This window comes from Gopherus flavomarginatus, chromosome 4 (genome assembly GCF_025201925.1).
Source record: "Gopherus flavomarginatus isolate rGopFla2 chromosome 4, rGopFla2.mat.asm, whole genome shotgun sequence".
NCBI lineage: Eukaryota > Metazoa > Chordata > Testudines > Testudinidae > Gopherus > Gopherus flavomarginatus.
The window spans coordinates 94732720-94746783 of record NC_066620.1 but is presented as its reverse complement, the minus strand read 5'-3'; the positions used below and the strand labels follow the sequence as shown (position 1 = coordinate 94746783).

General features: G+C 39.1%; 1 protein-coding gene across 8 annotated transcripts in view; it reads left to right on the top strand.

Moving 5' to 3' along the window:
* MAP3K4 (mitogen-activated protein kinase kinase kinase 4) overlaps positions 1-14064 on the top strand; it is a 166345-nt gene that overhangs the window by 52583 nt on the left and 99698 nt on the right. For 7 of the 8 annotated variants that reach the window (XR_007773825.1, XM_050949014.1, XM_050949017.1 and 4 more), the window contains exon 3: positions 6587-7974. Coding sequence is in view for 7 of the 8 variants with exons in the window: in XM_050949014.1 (XP_050804971.1) it covers positions 6587-7974 (1388 nt within the window). In the remaining variant the exon portion in view is untranslated. Of the gene's footprint in view, positions 1-5676; positions 5838-6586; positions 7975-14064 lie in introns of those variants that run through there. The other variant, XM_050949020.1, reaches the window with a different exon arrangement.

Genomic DNA, 14064 nt, shown 5'->3' with positions numbered 1-14064 from the left:
AAGGAGTCATATAAAAAATTGAAACTAGGTCAGATTACAAAGGATGAATATAGGCAAACAACACAGGAATGCAGGGGCAAGATTAGAAAGGCAAAGGCACAAAATGAGCTCAAACTAGCTATGGGAATAAAGGGAAACAAGAAAACTTTTTATCAATATATTAGAAGCAAGAGGAAGACCAAGAAAAGGGTAGGCCCACTGCTCAGTCAGGAGAGAAAAACAGTAACAGGAAACTTGGAAATGGCAGAGATGCTTAATGACTTCTTCATTTCGGTCTTCACTGAGAAGTCTGAAGGAATACCTAACATAGTGAATGCTTATGGGAAGGGGGTAGGTTTAGGAGAAAAAAAAAAAAAGAGCAAGTTAAAAATCACTTAGAAAAGTTAGATGCCTGCAAGTCACCAGGGCCTGATGAAATGCATCGTAGAATACTCAAGGAGTTAATAGAGGAGGTATCTGAGCCTCTAGCTATTATCTTTGGAAAGTCATGGGAGATGGGAGAGATTCCAGAAGACTGGAAAAGAGCAAATATAGTGCCCATCTATAAAAAGGGAAATAAAAACAACTCAGGAAACTACAGACCAGTTAGTTTAACTTCTGTGCCAGGGAACATAATGGAGCAAGTAATCAAAGAAACCATCTGCAAACACTTGGAAGGTGGTAAGGTGATAGGGAATAGCGATGGATTTGTAAAGAACAAATCGTGTCAAACCAATCTGATAGCTTTCTTTGATAGGATAATGAGTCTTGCGGATAAGGGCGAAGCGGTGGATGTGATATACCTAGACTTTAGTAAGGCATTTGATACGGTCTCGCATGATATCCTTATCGATAAACAAGGCAAATACAGTTTAGATGGGGCTACTATAAGGTGGGTGCATAACTGGCTGGATTACCATACTCAGAGAGTAGTTATTAATGGCTCCCAATCCTGCTGGAAAGGTATAACGAGTGAGGTTCCACAGGGATCTGTTTTGGGACCGGCTCTGTTCAATATCTTCATCAACAACTTAGATATTGGCATAGAAAGTACGCTTATTAAGTTTGCGGATGATACCAAACTGGGAGAGATTGCAACTGCTTTGGAGGACAGGGTCATAATTCAAAATGATCTGGACGTATTGGAGAAATGGTCTGAGGTTCAATAAAGACAAATGCAAAGTGCTCCACTTAGGAAGGAACAATCAGTTTCACACATACAGAATGGGAAAAGACTGTCTAGGAAGGAGTATGGCAGAAAGAGATCTCGGGGTCATAGTGGATCACAAGCTAAATATGAGTCAACAATGTGATACTGTTGCAAAAAAAGCAAACGTGATTCTGGGATGCATTAACAGGTGTGTTGTGAGAAAGACACGAGAAGTCATTCTTCCGCTCTACTCTGCGCTGGTTAGGCCTCAACTGGAGTATTGTGTGCAGTTCTGGGCACTGCATTTCAAGAAAGATGTGGAGAAATTGGAGAGGGTCCAGAGAAGAGCAACAAGAATGATTAAATGCCTTGAGAACGTGACCTATGAAGGAAGGCTGAAAGAACTGGGTTTATTTAGTTTTGAAAAGAGAAGACTGAGAGGGGACATGATAGCAGTTTTCAAGTATCTAAAAGGATGTCATCAGGAGGAGGGAGAAAACTTGTTCACCTTAGCTTCTAATGATAGAACAAGAAGCAATGGGCTTAAACTGGAGCAAGGGAGATTTAGGTTGGACATTAGGAAAAAGTTCCTAACTGTCAGGGTAGTTAAACACGGGAATAAATTGCCTAGGGAAGTTGTGGAATCTCCATCTCTGGAGATACTTAAGAGTAGATTAGATAAATGTCTATCAGGAATGGTCTAGACCGTATTTGGTCCTGCCATGAGGGCAGGGGACTGGACTCGATGACCTCTTGAGGTCCCTTCCAGTCCTAGAGTCTATGAATCTATGAAACTGAAAATTGTACGGTTGACAAGTGACTGGAAGACCCTTAACTTATGGTGGTGTGTGAGAGAGCAACAATTCAGCTTGGCTGTCAAAGCTTAATAGGGGCCATTTAAATGCTAGCATATTAAAACCCAGGCTGTCTTTTTCTCTCGTCCTTTAAAATAAAAAACACACATCAACTTGAAATCTAGTCAGTTAAAAAATAAAAACTTAAAAGTAATATCATGTTCTACACCTGCAATTAGGTTCCCCTGGCCTTTTGTGGTTTTACAATGGCATTTTTTGTTTTTTAAATGCGTTTTCTCTAGCCTGCTACTATGAGTCTTGCACAGAAAAAAGGGAGAATTGACTGATTATATAGAAGAATCTGTGAAACTGGCTACACGCACATGGTGTCAAATGCACAAAGCAAATTGAACAATGAAGAAATAAGCTCCCTGTCTTGAAAGAAATTTTATTAAGGTTCAGGGGCAAAAGACATCTTTTGTGGATTTTTTAAGTGTTTAATGTTGCACTTCAGATTTATATTCTATATAGCTGGACAAGGAAAAAGGAAGATATCAGTTGCTGAACAATCTGATCATTAAGTACACATGCTGGAATTCCTTATAATGGGTGCCTAAAAATAATTCACTGAATTCTACTATAGTATCACTGATAGTATAGTAAAAAAGATGATTTGTAATTAAGAAACCAGTGTCCACATACTGGACATATAAGAATGTGAACAGACCTCCAGCATAGGGTCTCCTTATTTCTCTTCCTCACCCCCCAAAAAAGGGTAGAGATGGGAGAATGCCGGGATGTGGGAGCAGAGGCAGAAAAAGAGGAAGGAATGATTTATATACCAAGCAGCAGTTACATCCATTCCAGAGATGTCAACATTTTCCAGGGAAGAAAATAGACAAAGCCAAAGTTTTGTTTTATAAAATATCTGGTAACTAAGACAACACAACTTTTATCCTATGTAAGGGCTATTTTACAGCATCTGTCATATAAACTACACCCAAAAATGCTGCTTAATCATAACATATAAATACCAAGTTAAATATTAAATAGCAGTAGTAGAGAGAAATTCAGCAAGAGGCAAGAAAGAAAGAAAATAAATTTCTCCTCACTTTTAAAATGAGCTGGAGAGTCTGTGAAACTGAGATACACAAGAAGGCTATTCCAGGTGGCAGAAGCTTCTGCGAAACAGTTGCTGACACAATGTATTTTCATATGTAGACCAGGCCTCATTCTTCTTCCTCATTCATTCCATTCCCCACAGTTATCACTGGCTGACTTAGCTGACATTTTTCAAACAATGCACCAAAAAATGCAGTTTGGGGTTGACCAAAACTATTTGCAAATTTGTAATGAGTTTGCCAAATAGTTTCAACCAAACCAAAAAAGTCAAAATGTTTTGGTATGTCAAAACAGAATGTTTCATTCTGAAACACTTCATTTAGGCTTTCAGGCATTTTGACAAAAGCAAGCAGAACACCCACAGAACAGTCAGAGGAGTAGGTAGTGCTGATATTTCTGCTGCGCAAGGCAGCAGGCTCCACATACACACTCGGTGTGTGGCAGGCTAGAGCACTGTAGATTTACATCCCAGCTTGCCATACACTAAATCACCATATAGACATGCCCTTCAAATTCCTTCTTCAAGGACTACACCTCTACCCCGATATAATGCGACCCTATAGAATGTGGGTTTGCATGCAACACAGTAAAGCTCTAACACGCTGCTCTGAACAGCGTGTTAAAGGTGTCAGGCCAGGCTGGGGCTGAGGGGTTTGATAAGGGGCAGAGGGGTCTTGGGAGTGGTCAGGGGCTCCCCCGCCAGGGTCTGAGGGGCAGGAGCTGTGGGAGGGCACTTTTGGGGGCCCTGCAGTCCCAGAGTGGCCCAGGGGATTAGCTGGGGAGGGGGGCCAGGAGCAGCCCGCTCTGCTTCCCTCCCCTCACCCGAGCTGTGTTGCTTGGTGGAGGAGGCTTGGGAGAGGGGCCCCCCGCCTCACACTCACCAGCAGCGGTCCTTTCCCCAACCTCCCTGTACTCAACTGCAGCAGGAAGCGAAGTGGAGCGGGCTGGGGCCGCCTCGCTCTGTTTCCTGCCACTGGTGAGTGCGGAAAGCGTCCTTTTCCCAATCTCCCTGCACGCACCGGCGGTGGGAAGCGAAGCAGCCGAGCCCCAGCCAGCTCCACTTCGCAAGCTCCTAGCCGTGGCGCTCCGCTTCCCGCCGCAGGTGAGTGCAGGACCTTTCTCCAGCCGCCCCATAGCGACACAGCTGGGGCTGGGGCAAGGAAAGCGGAGCAGGCTGGGGCCGTGTCGCTCTGCTTTCCGCCGCAGATGAGTGCGGGAGGGCATCCTTTCCCCAACCTCTCCGCACTCACCGACAGCAGGAAGTGGAGCGCCTTGGCTGGGAGCTGGCAGGGTGGAGCAGACTGAGGCCAGGCTGCTCCGCTTCCCGCTGCTGCTGGTGAGTGTGTGTTAGGGGTCGGGGAGGGATGAATAGGGGTCAGAGCAGTTGGGACAGGGGGGTAGGGTAGGGGGTGGGATCCTGGAGTGATTAGGGATGGGGGTCTCTGCAGGGGGCAGACAGGGAACAAGGAACGGGGGGGGCAAAGCAAGTTTGATATAACACGGTCTCACTTATAACACAGTGAGATTTTTTTGTCTTTTGAGGACCGCGTTATATCGGGGTAGAGGTGTATTTATTTTACAAAAAGTGGAACAGCTTTGGGAGGAGAGATTGAGAAATCCCCATAGCCCAGTGACTAGAGTGCACTCCTGCAGTGGGGGAGACCCAAATTCAGATTCCTCCTCCCTGTCAGATAAAGGGAGGAATTGAACCAGGGACTCCCACATTCCAGGTGAGTGCCCTAACCACTGGGCTAAAACAGATAAGGAGTGGGGTACCACCACCAGTTTTTCCTCTAGCTGTTTTGTGAAAGGGGAGACCAGTGGATGGACTTTGATGCATGCTGCATAAGGGTACGTCCAGACTACACGCCGTATTGGCAGGTAGCGATCGATTTATCGGGGATCGATATATCGATCCCCGAACGCACTCCCCGTCGACTCCAGAACTCCACCGGAGTAAGCGGTGGTAGCAGAGTCAGTGAGGGAGCTGTGGCCGTTGATACCGTGCCATGAGGACGGGAGGTAAGTTGGAATAAGATACATCGACTTCAGCTACGGTAGTCCCATAGCTGAAGTTGCGTATCTTACATCGACACCACCCCCCTAGTGTAGACCAGGCCTAAGTCTGTGAAGGGTGTCTTCTAGCAAAGGCTGTGCGTGCACAGAGATTGAGGAGAACCTTCATTAGTGGCCACCTCCCTGACTTCTGTCAGGGCTATAATGCAGATACTTTCTGTAAGGAAAAGTATGGGAATGTACCCAATATACGGAATAATCTTGCACTGGCAACATGGGATGTTTACAGCATTTTGTATTGTTTCTCTGTTATAGAGAAAAAACAGCTTGTGATACATTTCCCTTTGGTTGTGGTACAGCTAGTGTTGGCTCCCTTAAGTGTACTAGATATATATTTTTAAAAGTGCTGAATTGTAATTAGCATTCCATCATTGCTAAAATATTTTCAATAAGATGCTACTGAGATGTGAGAATCTAGGTGGTTGGGTACACTGTTCTGACTGTTACTGCTTGCAGATACCACTTTTACACTTCTAATGCATTCAGTGTAAAGAAAGGAGAGTTACTGGCATCAGACAAAAATGCTCAGTTGTGTAACTTTTGACGATTTCACATTTTGATCATTTGCCGATTTCCCCATTTTGTAAATACTGTATGCAAGAAACTAAAGAAGGCCCCGACCTTTACAGTCAATCTGCCTCCAGGCCATTAGTCCCTCTGTGCTCTCTGGATTGCTGCTTAGTCACTGACTCCAGCTGCCACATGCAGCAAAAGAGGTAATTATAATTAGAAGTCAATTTATTATAATTTTATTTAGTACTGCAAAATGGTCTTACCAGTGGTTGCAGAGTTAAACCTCACAATACAATGGTGTTCTCTTCCTTTTTAAGTGGATTCAGCATTTATTTATTTTGGAAAGTATATATGTTCTAGGGTTTTCACTTGTGTATATGAATTGTTGGCATCCATTTGACTGTGTAATTAAGAGAGAAAATTTTGGAGCTATTGTGTTGTACTAGTAATTTGTAGATTAAGATTGATGGATATTCAGAGGTGGAAAAGTCCTGTTTGGTCATTTTTATCTAACATTTGACCTAGATTTTTTTAATTTAGCTTTTCCTGGTTCAGTTTATTTTAATTCCCACAGATGGAGATTTAGATTAACGTGTCACTGTGTATATAACTTTTAAAATCAGGAAGTTGATCAGGTACCATGATGATACATGGTATACAGTACAAATACAGTACAGTATAAATTCTATTAGTGGAGGTTATGGCATTCTGTAAATAATAAGGAAATGCCACCTAAACTTATAAAATCAAAATGCAAGTATTACTTTTAATTATGGAATTGTTTTCTTGCTATCTTTTTAGCATATGATTGAAATAAAATAGAATTTGGAAGCTTGGGTGGATAGAAAGTACAAATAAAATAAGACTCATGAAGTGTAGTTAAAGAGCAGCGTTCTTTAAAAAAGGGTCCTCATGTTGCTATAGTCAAATTCTTTTTCGATTTCTTTTACAGAAAAGATGAGTGCACCAAATCAGCCTCCACAAAAAGACAATGGCAAAACCACTGACAATGTGGAAGAACACAGCTATAAGCATGGGAAGAAGATCCGAGCCACCCTTAGGACAACAGAACGAGATCTCAAGAAAAATGTGCAGTGCTCATTCATGTTAGACTCAGTTGCTGGGTCCTTGCCAAAAAAATCAATTCTAGATGTTGATCTCAATAAGCCTTACCTCAGCCTTGGCTGTAGCAATGCTAAGCTTCCAGTCTCTGTGCCCATGCCTATAGCCAGAACTGCACGCCAGACTTCTAGGACTGATTGCCCAGCAGACCGCTTAAAATTTTTTGAAACCCTACGGCTTTTGTTAAAGCTTACCTCAGTCTCAAAGAAAAAGGACAGGGAACAGAGAGGACAGGAAAACACCTCCTCTGTCTTTTTTAATCGATCCAATGAACTGATCTGGCTTGAGCTGCAAGCTTGGCATGCAGGCCGGAACGTTAATGACCAAGATTTCTTTCTGTATACAGCCCGTCAAGCCATCCCAGATATTATTAATGAAATCCTCACCTTCAAAGTGAAGTATGAAAACTTCTCCTGTGTAAGAAATGGAGCCAGTTTCAATGATACTTCAGGAGAAGGACATTGCAAAGCAGCCCATGGAACTAGTGCTGTGGGTTACACAAGTTACTATGAACACCTTCATCGTCAGCGGGTCTCCTTTGAGCAAGTAAAGAGGATAATGGAGCTGCTAGAGTATGTAGAAGCACTTTATCCATCTCTGCAGGCCCTTCAAAAGGACTATGAAAAGTATGCTGCAAAGGACTTCCAAGACAGGGTGCAGGCACTCTGTCTGTGGTTAAACATTACAAAAGACTTAAACCAGAAACTAAGGATTATGGGAACTGTTTTGGGCATCAAGAATCTGTCTGACATTGGCTGGCCAGTGTTTGAAATTCCTTCTCCTCAACCGTCCAAGGACAATGATCCAGAGGATGAGGAAGATAGTAGGGAAGTGGAAGTAAAAGAATCCTCAGGAACATGCATAGAGGAAAGTGAAGATGAAGAACAAATCTCTGAGGAGAATGTTGAGGAACTCAGACAAGCCATCAAGAACACTTTTACCAATAAGCCAAATTTTGACTTTCAGCTACAGGACCATTTTTCAAGGAAGCTTGACAGGCTTGAATCAGAGGATGACTTGGCCTGTTGGGTTATTCCTGAGTGCAGTGCCGAGGCAGGCTGCAGCAGACACTGTTTGACCTCTATTTACAGGCCATTTGTAGACAAAGCACTGAAGCAAATGGGGTTGAGGAAGCTAATTTTAAGACTTCACAAGCTAATGCATGGTTCCTTGCAAAGGGCCCGTATGGCATTGGTAAAGGGTGATCACCAGCTGGAGGTAGGTTCCTTGCTGGCATAAATGGGAATACTGTAGATTCACTCGACTCCCCACCCCCCTCAGTATTGTTTCAAATGTTACCTACCACAGTTGAATCAAGAGCTTGGAAAGCATCCGTTATTTTCCCCTGACAAACCAGTTTTCTGACTTAAATTTTTTTCCTTTTTAAAAATAAAAATAAAATCTCATTCTGGACACACCTGTTTCTTACCTTTGGTATGTAATCTCTGCTAATTAGAAATAGGTGTTTTCTCAGGTGTTGCAATTTGATTTGTAAAGTGTCTCACTCTTATTATGTAAAGTGGTAGTAATGATTGGTAAATTCCAAGAATCAATAACTCATTCTAATTTACATATTTGTTTGAGATAACTTTATATTAATGAGTTAATCATTTTAATTTTATGAGAGAAAGGAGATGCACTACTATTAAGAGCCTACTCCAGCTACCAAAGAAATTAAGGAATTTTTCTGTTGACCTCAGCAAAAGTAAGAATGAACCTTACATGTAGAATAAACTATATTTATTATAAGCATCATTATTGTTTGGTAAAGTTCTGATGGTTGGAAGTTAAAGCTAGACAAATTCAAATTAGAAAGAAAGACACACATTTTGAACAGTATCAGGGTAGCCGTGTTAGTCTGTATCCACAAACACAACAAGGAGTCCGATGGCACCTTAAAGACTGAAGAACAAGGTTTTTTACCCATGAAAGCTGATGCCCAAATAAATCTGTTTAGTCTTTAAGGTGCCACCGGACTCCTTGTTGATTTTGAACAGTGAGGATGATTAAACACGGAACATACGACCAAGGGGAAAATAGTGGCTTCTCCACTGCTTGTCTTTAAATCAAGACTGGATGACTTTCTGGAAACCGATTTTGCCATACACCAGTTATAGGCCTCAATATGGGATTAAATTGTGTGGCCTTTGATACAGGTGATCAGAGTAGATGATCTAATGGTCTTGTCTAACCAGAAAAATATATGGAAGAAAGTGGCTTAAGTCCATTAAATTTTTCCACCGACTCTTATTTGTTTTCATTTTTTTGTGTCAGGTTATAATACACTAAATAAAGAAAATTATGAGTGAATAAAATGGAAAGTGATGATGGAAACAAAAAACTGAGTTTACTGGTTGAAATGTCATGCAGTAATTAAGGTCCAGGATAATTAGCTATGGATTACTGAAGTTTTTATGGCTAGAATTTGTAGCCCAAACAGGACCTGAATTCAGGTCTCCAGAGGTGAATTAAGCCAAAATGCAATTTAGGGTTTACTGTCTATTTTTCTAGATGTAGATTTTAGCACACCGCACATGTAAGGACAATATATGCAAATACTTCATGTCATCTAATCCTAACCACACAGTAAACAATTCTTACACAAATACTACAAATTTAGTATAACACTGAGCAATAGTGAAAAAAATTTAAGGCATCGTGGTCACTTCAGTGTTAACTGCTTTATCCATGAACTTCACCTAAGAAAATCTGTAAGCAGTTGAACAGAAATTGCATAATACAAACTGCTGACTAAACTTAAAATGTTCTATGGTGTATATTTTCTTTCTTGTAATGATTCTGCGAACAGTTATGACCATGATAATAGTGTAAGTGTACATGAATGGAAATAATCTTGCAAGATGCTGCGTTTGTATATAACTTTAAGAAGAAAAAGTAGGCTCTTGTATTATATATTAGAAATGGCTTCTGATCATGTAATTAAGTTACTATTCAACGTGGCATATGTATTTCCTTAGTTGAGTGATTGATTATATAACCTTAATAATATTTTGATAGAAACAACAATTTTCCATGGAGAAATCCTTTCCAGTAAACTAGTTCTATAGCTTCATGAATTGCTAACTCTCCTGATATTTAATACTGGAATAAGCATAGGTAATTGATGGAATTTGTTTATTATATTTTTGTATTTTGGAACAAAAATAACATTTCTTACCATAAGCTCAATAATCATGACATAAGCAGTGTTACATACAATTTAGACAACATGTATTTAGAAATACTAGTAGTCAGGGTTTTTTCTTCCATCATGAGGTAGCATTCTTTAGTGGAAGGACTAGTTCTGGGACCCAGGGATCCTTCTGCATTTTAATCACAGCTCTTATATGAATTCCCTCTGTGCTCTTGGACAAGTTGCTGGATCCTCTTGGTTCTGTTTTCCTATTTGTAAAAGGATAACATTTATGTACCTCACAAGGGGTTTTGAGGATTAATAAATTCACGTTTATAAGTAACTTGATGGTGTGAAGAACCATGCTAGTACTACTGTTGATCTTGAGATCATTTTGTTCTCTACAGAAAGTAAACTGAAACTATTGGCTGAAGTTGCAGCCAGCTTCAAACTGGCTTCTGCTAATGTGCTCCAAGATTTTGTATGAAAACATTTGTGCATTTCTGAAGTATATGCATGTGCAAAAAGTTAGTTCATGTACATGCTGATGTGTGTGTGCCATTCTGTATTAGTGAACACATGTGCATTCACATTTTTATAGGTTAAAAAAATAGAAACTATGTATGACAGTTTGGCCCTATATGTAGAGCATACTTTTAAAAGTGAATAGGAATGAGAAATAATTCCAAGGTTTGAAGGCATGCCTTTGCATTTTTTTTTCCTGTTTTATCTATTCAGATACAGCTGCATGCCTTTCTAGAACAGTGGTTCTCAGACCACAGCTTCTGAACCACCAATAGTTTGCAGAACCCTTGCTGGTCCCTGTGATTAAACATTCTGAGAATCAAGCAGAGGAGTACTTCTAAGACCCCACTGATCATTAATCTTTTTGTAGAATAGTTGAGAGCACCTTTCTGACCTCAGAGCACTCAGTGGGGCTCATTTTCACTAAGCTGTTCCATCATTTTTGGACTATTGAAACAACATTTGTAAACTTCCTGTGCTTGCCCAAAAAATAATGGGATATTGTCAAATTGGAAATCACATTTCTCTGAAATGCTTTACCTACAGTAGTAATAGCTTACAGCTAACTAAAAGAATACAGCAAATATATATTTTTCTGTTTGCCTACTTTTTGCATTTGACAGTACTCCAAATATAGTCATTTTCATTGTTTCTCTTTGTTAATCAGTCCCATGCTCCTTTGCTGAAAAAATTCTTGTAGATTTCAAAAGGGAATAACAATATAATTTTTATAATTTAAAAAAATACTTAAAAAATTCAGGGATTGCTATTAAAAGGGTTAACTTTTAGAGTCTATTAGAAATGCCAATTTTTAAAAGTCCCTTTCAAAAAAAATTCAAGTTAACGTTAAGGTATAATTTCCTTTTTTGTAAGTGTAGGTGTGCAACTCTGAGGTTCTGTTTATTGTAAATAGCTTATCAGTTTTGCTGGTGGTTGTGTTTTTTACTGCAGACCATATACATTAAATAATATTTCCATTTTCCCTTCCCCAAAACCACTTATACAGGAAACATTATGTAATTATATATTTCATTGCTATCTTTGTTTTTTCCTACACTTTATTTAATCTTTGTACGTATATCATGTTAGTGTACAAATGTACTTGTGTTGAGAATCAACCCATAATAGGTACAATTTTAAAAAATGCGTGAATGCTGTAGGTGCCTAAATCCAAGTAGGGACTTAAGTGCTTTTGAAAAAAGGACATAGGCTCCTAAATTACTATAACTTAAGCACTTTTTGAAAATTTTACCCAGTATTAGCAGACGTTGTTTTCTCTAGGTTTGTCCTGATCTTAAGAACACTTCTTCAAATGCTGATTAGGGCTGCCATTGTGGCGGGTGCATTTCACTTCCATTTTTGTGTTTGTTCTATTAGTTTTCTGTAAAAGTATTAAAATCATGATGTTTCACTGATATTTTTTGTACTAAAAACACAAAAATAAATTTAGACTAATGCATAATTATATATATTGGATGAAGATTTGTGATGTTGGCTCCTCAGTCTGAGGGTTTATCTACACAGCGGAAAAATCATAGTGTAGCTGGTGCTCTGTACTAACTCTCTACATGGACGCTCTTATTGTGCATTAGAAGTGCCTTTCTGCACATTAGCTTAATACACTTTGAATGTGTATTAAGCTAATGAGAACAAAGGCATTCCTAGTCTTCTGTAAAACTGCCCAGAGGGGGAGTTAGTGCAGAGTAGCTAGTGTGCTTTAAATTCACACCCAAGTGTATTCCACAATAATTTCCCCTTGTAGACTAGTTTGTTAGAGACAATGACAGCACTGCTAATCTACAAGAACACTTGTTATAACAAAACTATTCTACTTGTAGTACTTTGTTTTCAGATAAGACTTGCAAAAGTTGTTCCATTACATATGTGTATGTTATGTACAACTTTAAAGTCTTGCAGTGATTATGCAAATATCCTTACATTGTTTTCTTTTCCTTCTGGAAGTATTACGTATTACATAGTTGTATCTGTTACAATTTACTTTTGTGGGTTGGTAAGGCTTATTGTAAATCAGGATGACATTCTTGCTATTATAATTGAAATCATTCGTGTTTCATTATAAACCTTTGTGTTACTTCTGTTAAAGAATTTTTATATATTGTCTGTGTGCTTGAGTATACACGTGCGTTTTACAAAATGTGAAGAAATTTTTACTGCAATGGCTATTTAAAAACTAGCTTTGATTTAAAAAAAAATCTGGTTCCTGAACTCTATTTTGAAAATGAATTGTTTATGTAACTTAAACATTAATATCTAAAAACTCAGGAAATTAATTTGTTTGAATAAAAATGTTTATATATAGTATGAACTGAGGTTAGATATTCATCACACTTATGACCCAGTACTGCAATGAGCTCTATGCAGATGAAAGGCTTCATGTATATTAAAGTCATGTAGGACCAGGGCCAACATTTTCAAATGTCTGTTTCAAAATTAGAGACCTGGGGTAAAATTTTCAAAAGTTCTTTGGGGTATGCCTATGTGGCAATTAAACATTGGTATCTGGCCTGTGTCAGCTGACTTAGGCTTGTGGGGCTCAGGCTACAGGCTCTAAAAATGTCAGTGTTGACATCTGGACTTGGGGGAGCCTGGGCCCTGGGACTGTCCTCCATTGTAAGGTCCCAGAGCACGGGCTCCAGCCTGAGCCTAGACTTATACACTTCTGTTTTTAGAGCTCCGGCCTGAGTCCCCGTGAGCTCAAGTCAGGTGACACAGGCCAGGTGCCAGGCTTTAGTTGCAGTGTCATACCCTTAGTGACTTAAATCCCACTTTCAATAAGAGTTACGTGCCTTGCACCCAGATTTTTAAAAGTATTTAGTTGCCTAACTTGTATTGGATATGGAACTAAGGCTTGCTAGGAAACCCATATTTTGGCATTTAAACAAATGGTGTAATATTTCAGAGGTGCTAGAAAAATGTCTGCAGAGAATGATTTGTGGTTGCTCAGAACTTCTGAAAATCAAGCATCTTATTTAAGTGGCTTAATAGGGATTTAGGTGTCTAATAATAGATGCCCTGTATTTGGAAGTTTTGCTGTACTATGTCTAGTGTTAGAAAATGAAATACCGTTTTTAGTTATTTTGTGTTTTAATCCTGTATTCCTAGAAATAATTCCCTAGTATTATGAAAAGTCTTACGTTGTTTGAAAGATTCTTTTAAAAATTTACTGAACAAATACTGAAATCTATATTCTTATTAGCTATATTCCAAGTTGAGAATTTAAATTTCATTAGGTTATTTTTGTTCTTAGTGCAGCTCTTAAAACACATTGTTGGCAAAAGTGTTTTTGAAAAAACTGTATTTATATTAAAATGAAGACTTGAACCTTCAGTTGTTTGCACATTAGCAGTAAAATTAATCCTTACTAATTTTCATATGGCTTATTGCTAATGAAAAAGTCCCTTTTAAAAAGCTTTGACTGCTATTGTTATGGTTCCATTAAAGCCCCAGAAAATAGATTATTTTAAAAAAATTGAATTAGGTAAAAGGAAGGTGTAGTGAGATTTCCTTTGAAAAGATTAATTACTGCAGTAGCAGACCAACTAGTTGCAGGGTTGCACAGGAATAGTGTTGAAATAAATCATTGATTTTTTTTTACATGAAATTTTAAACATATATAAGCAGAAATGTTA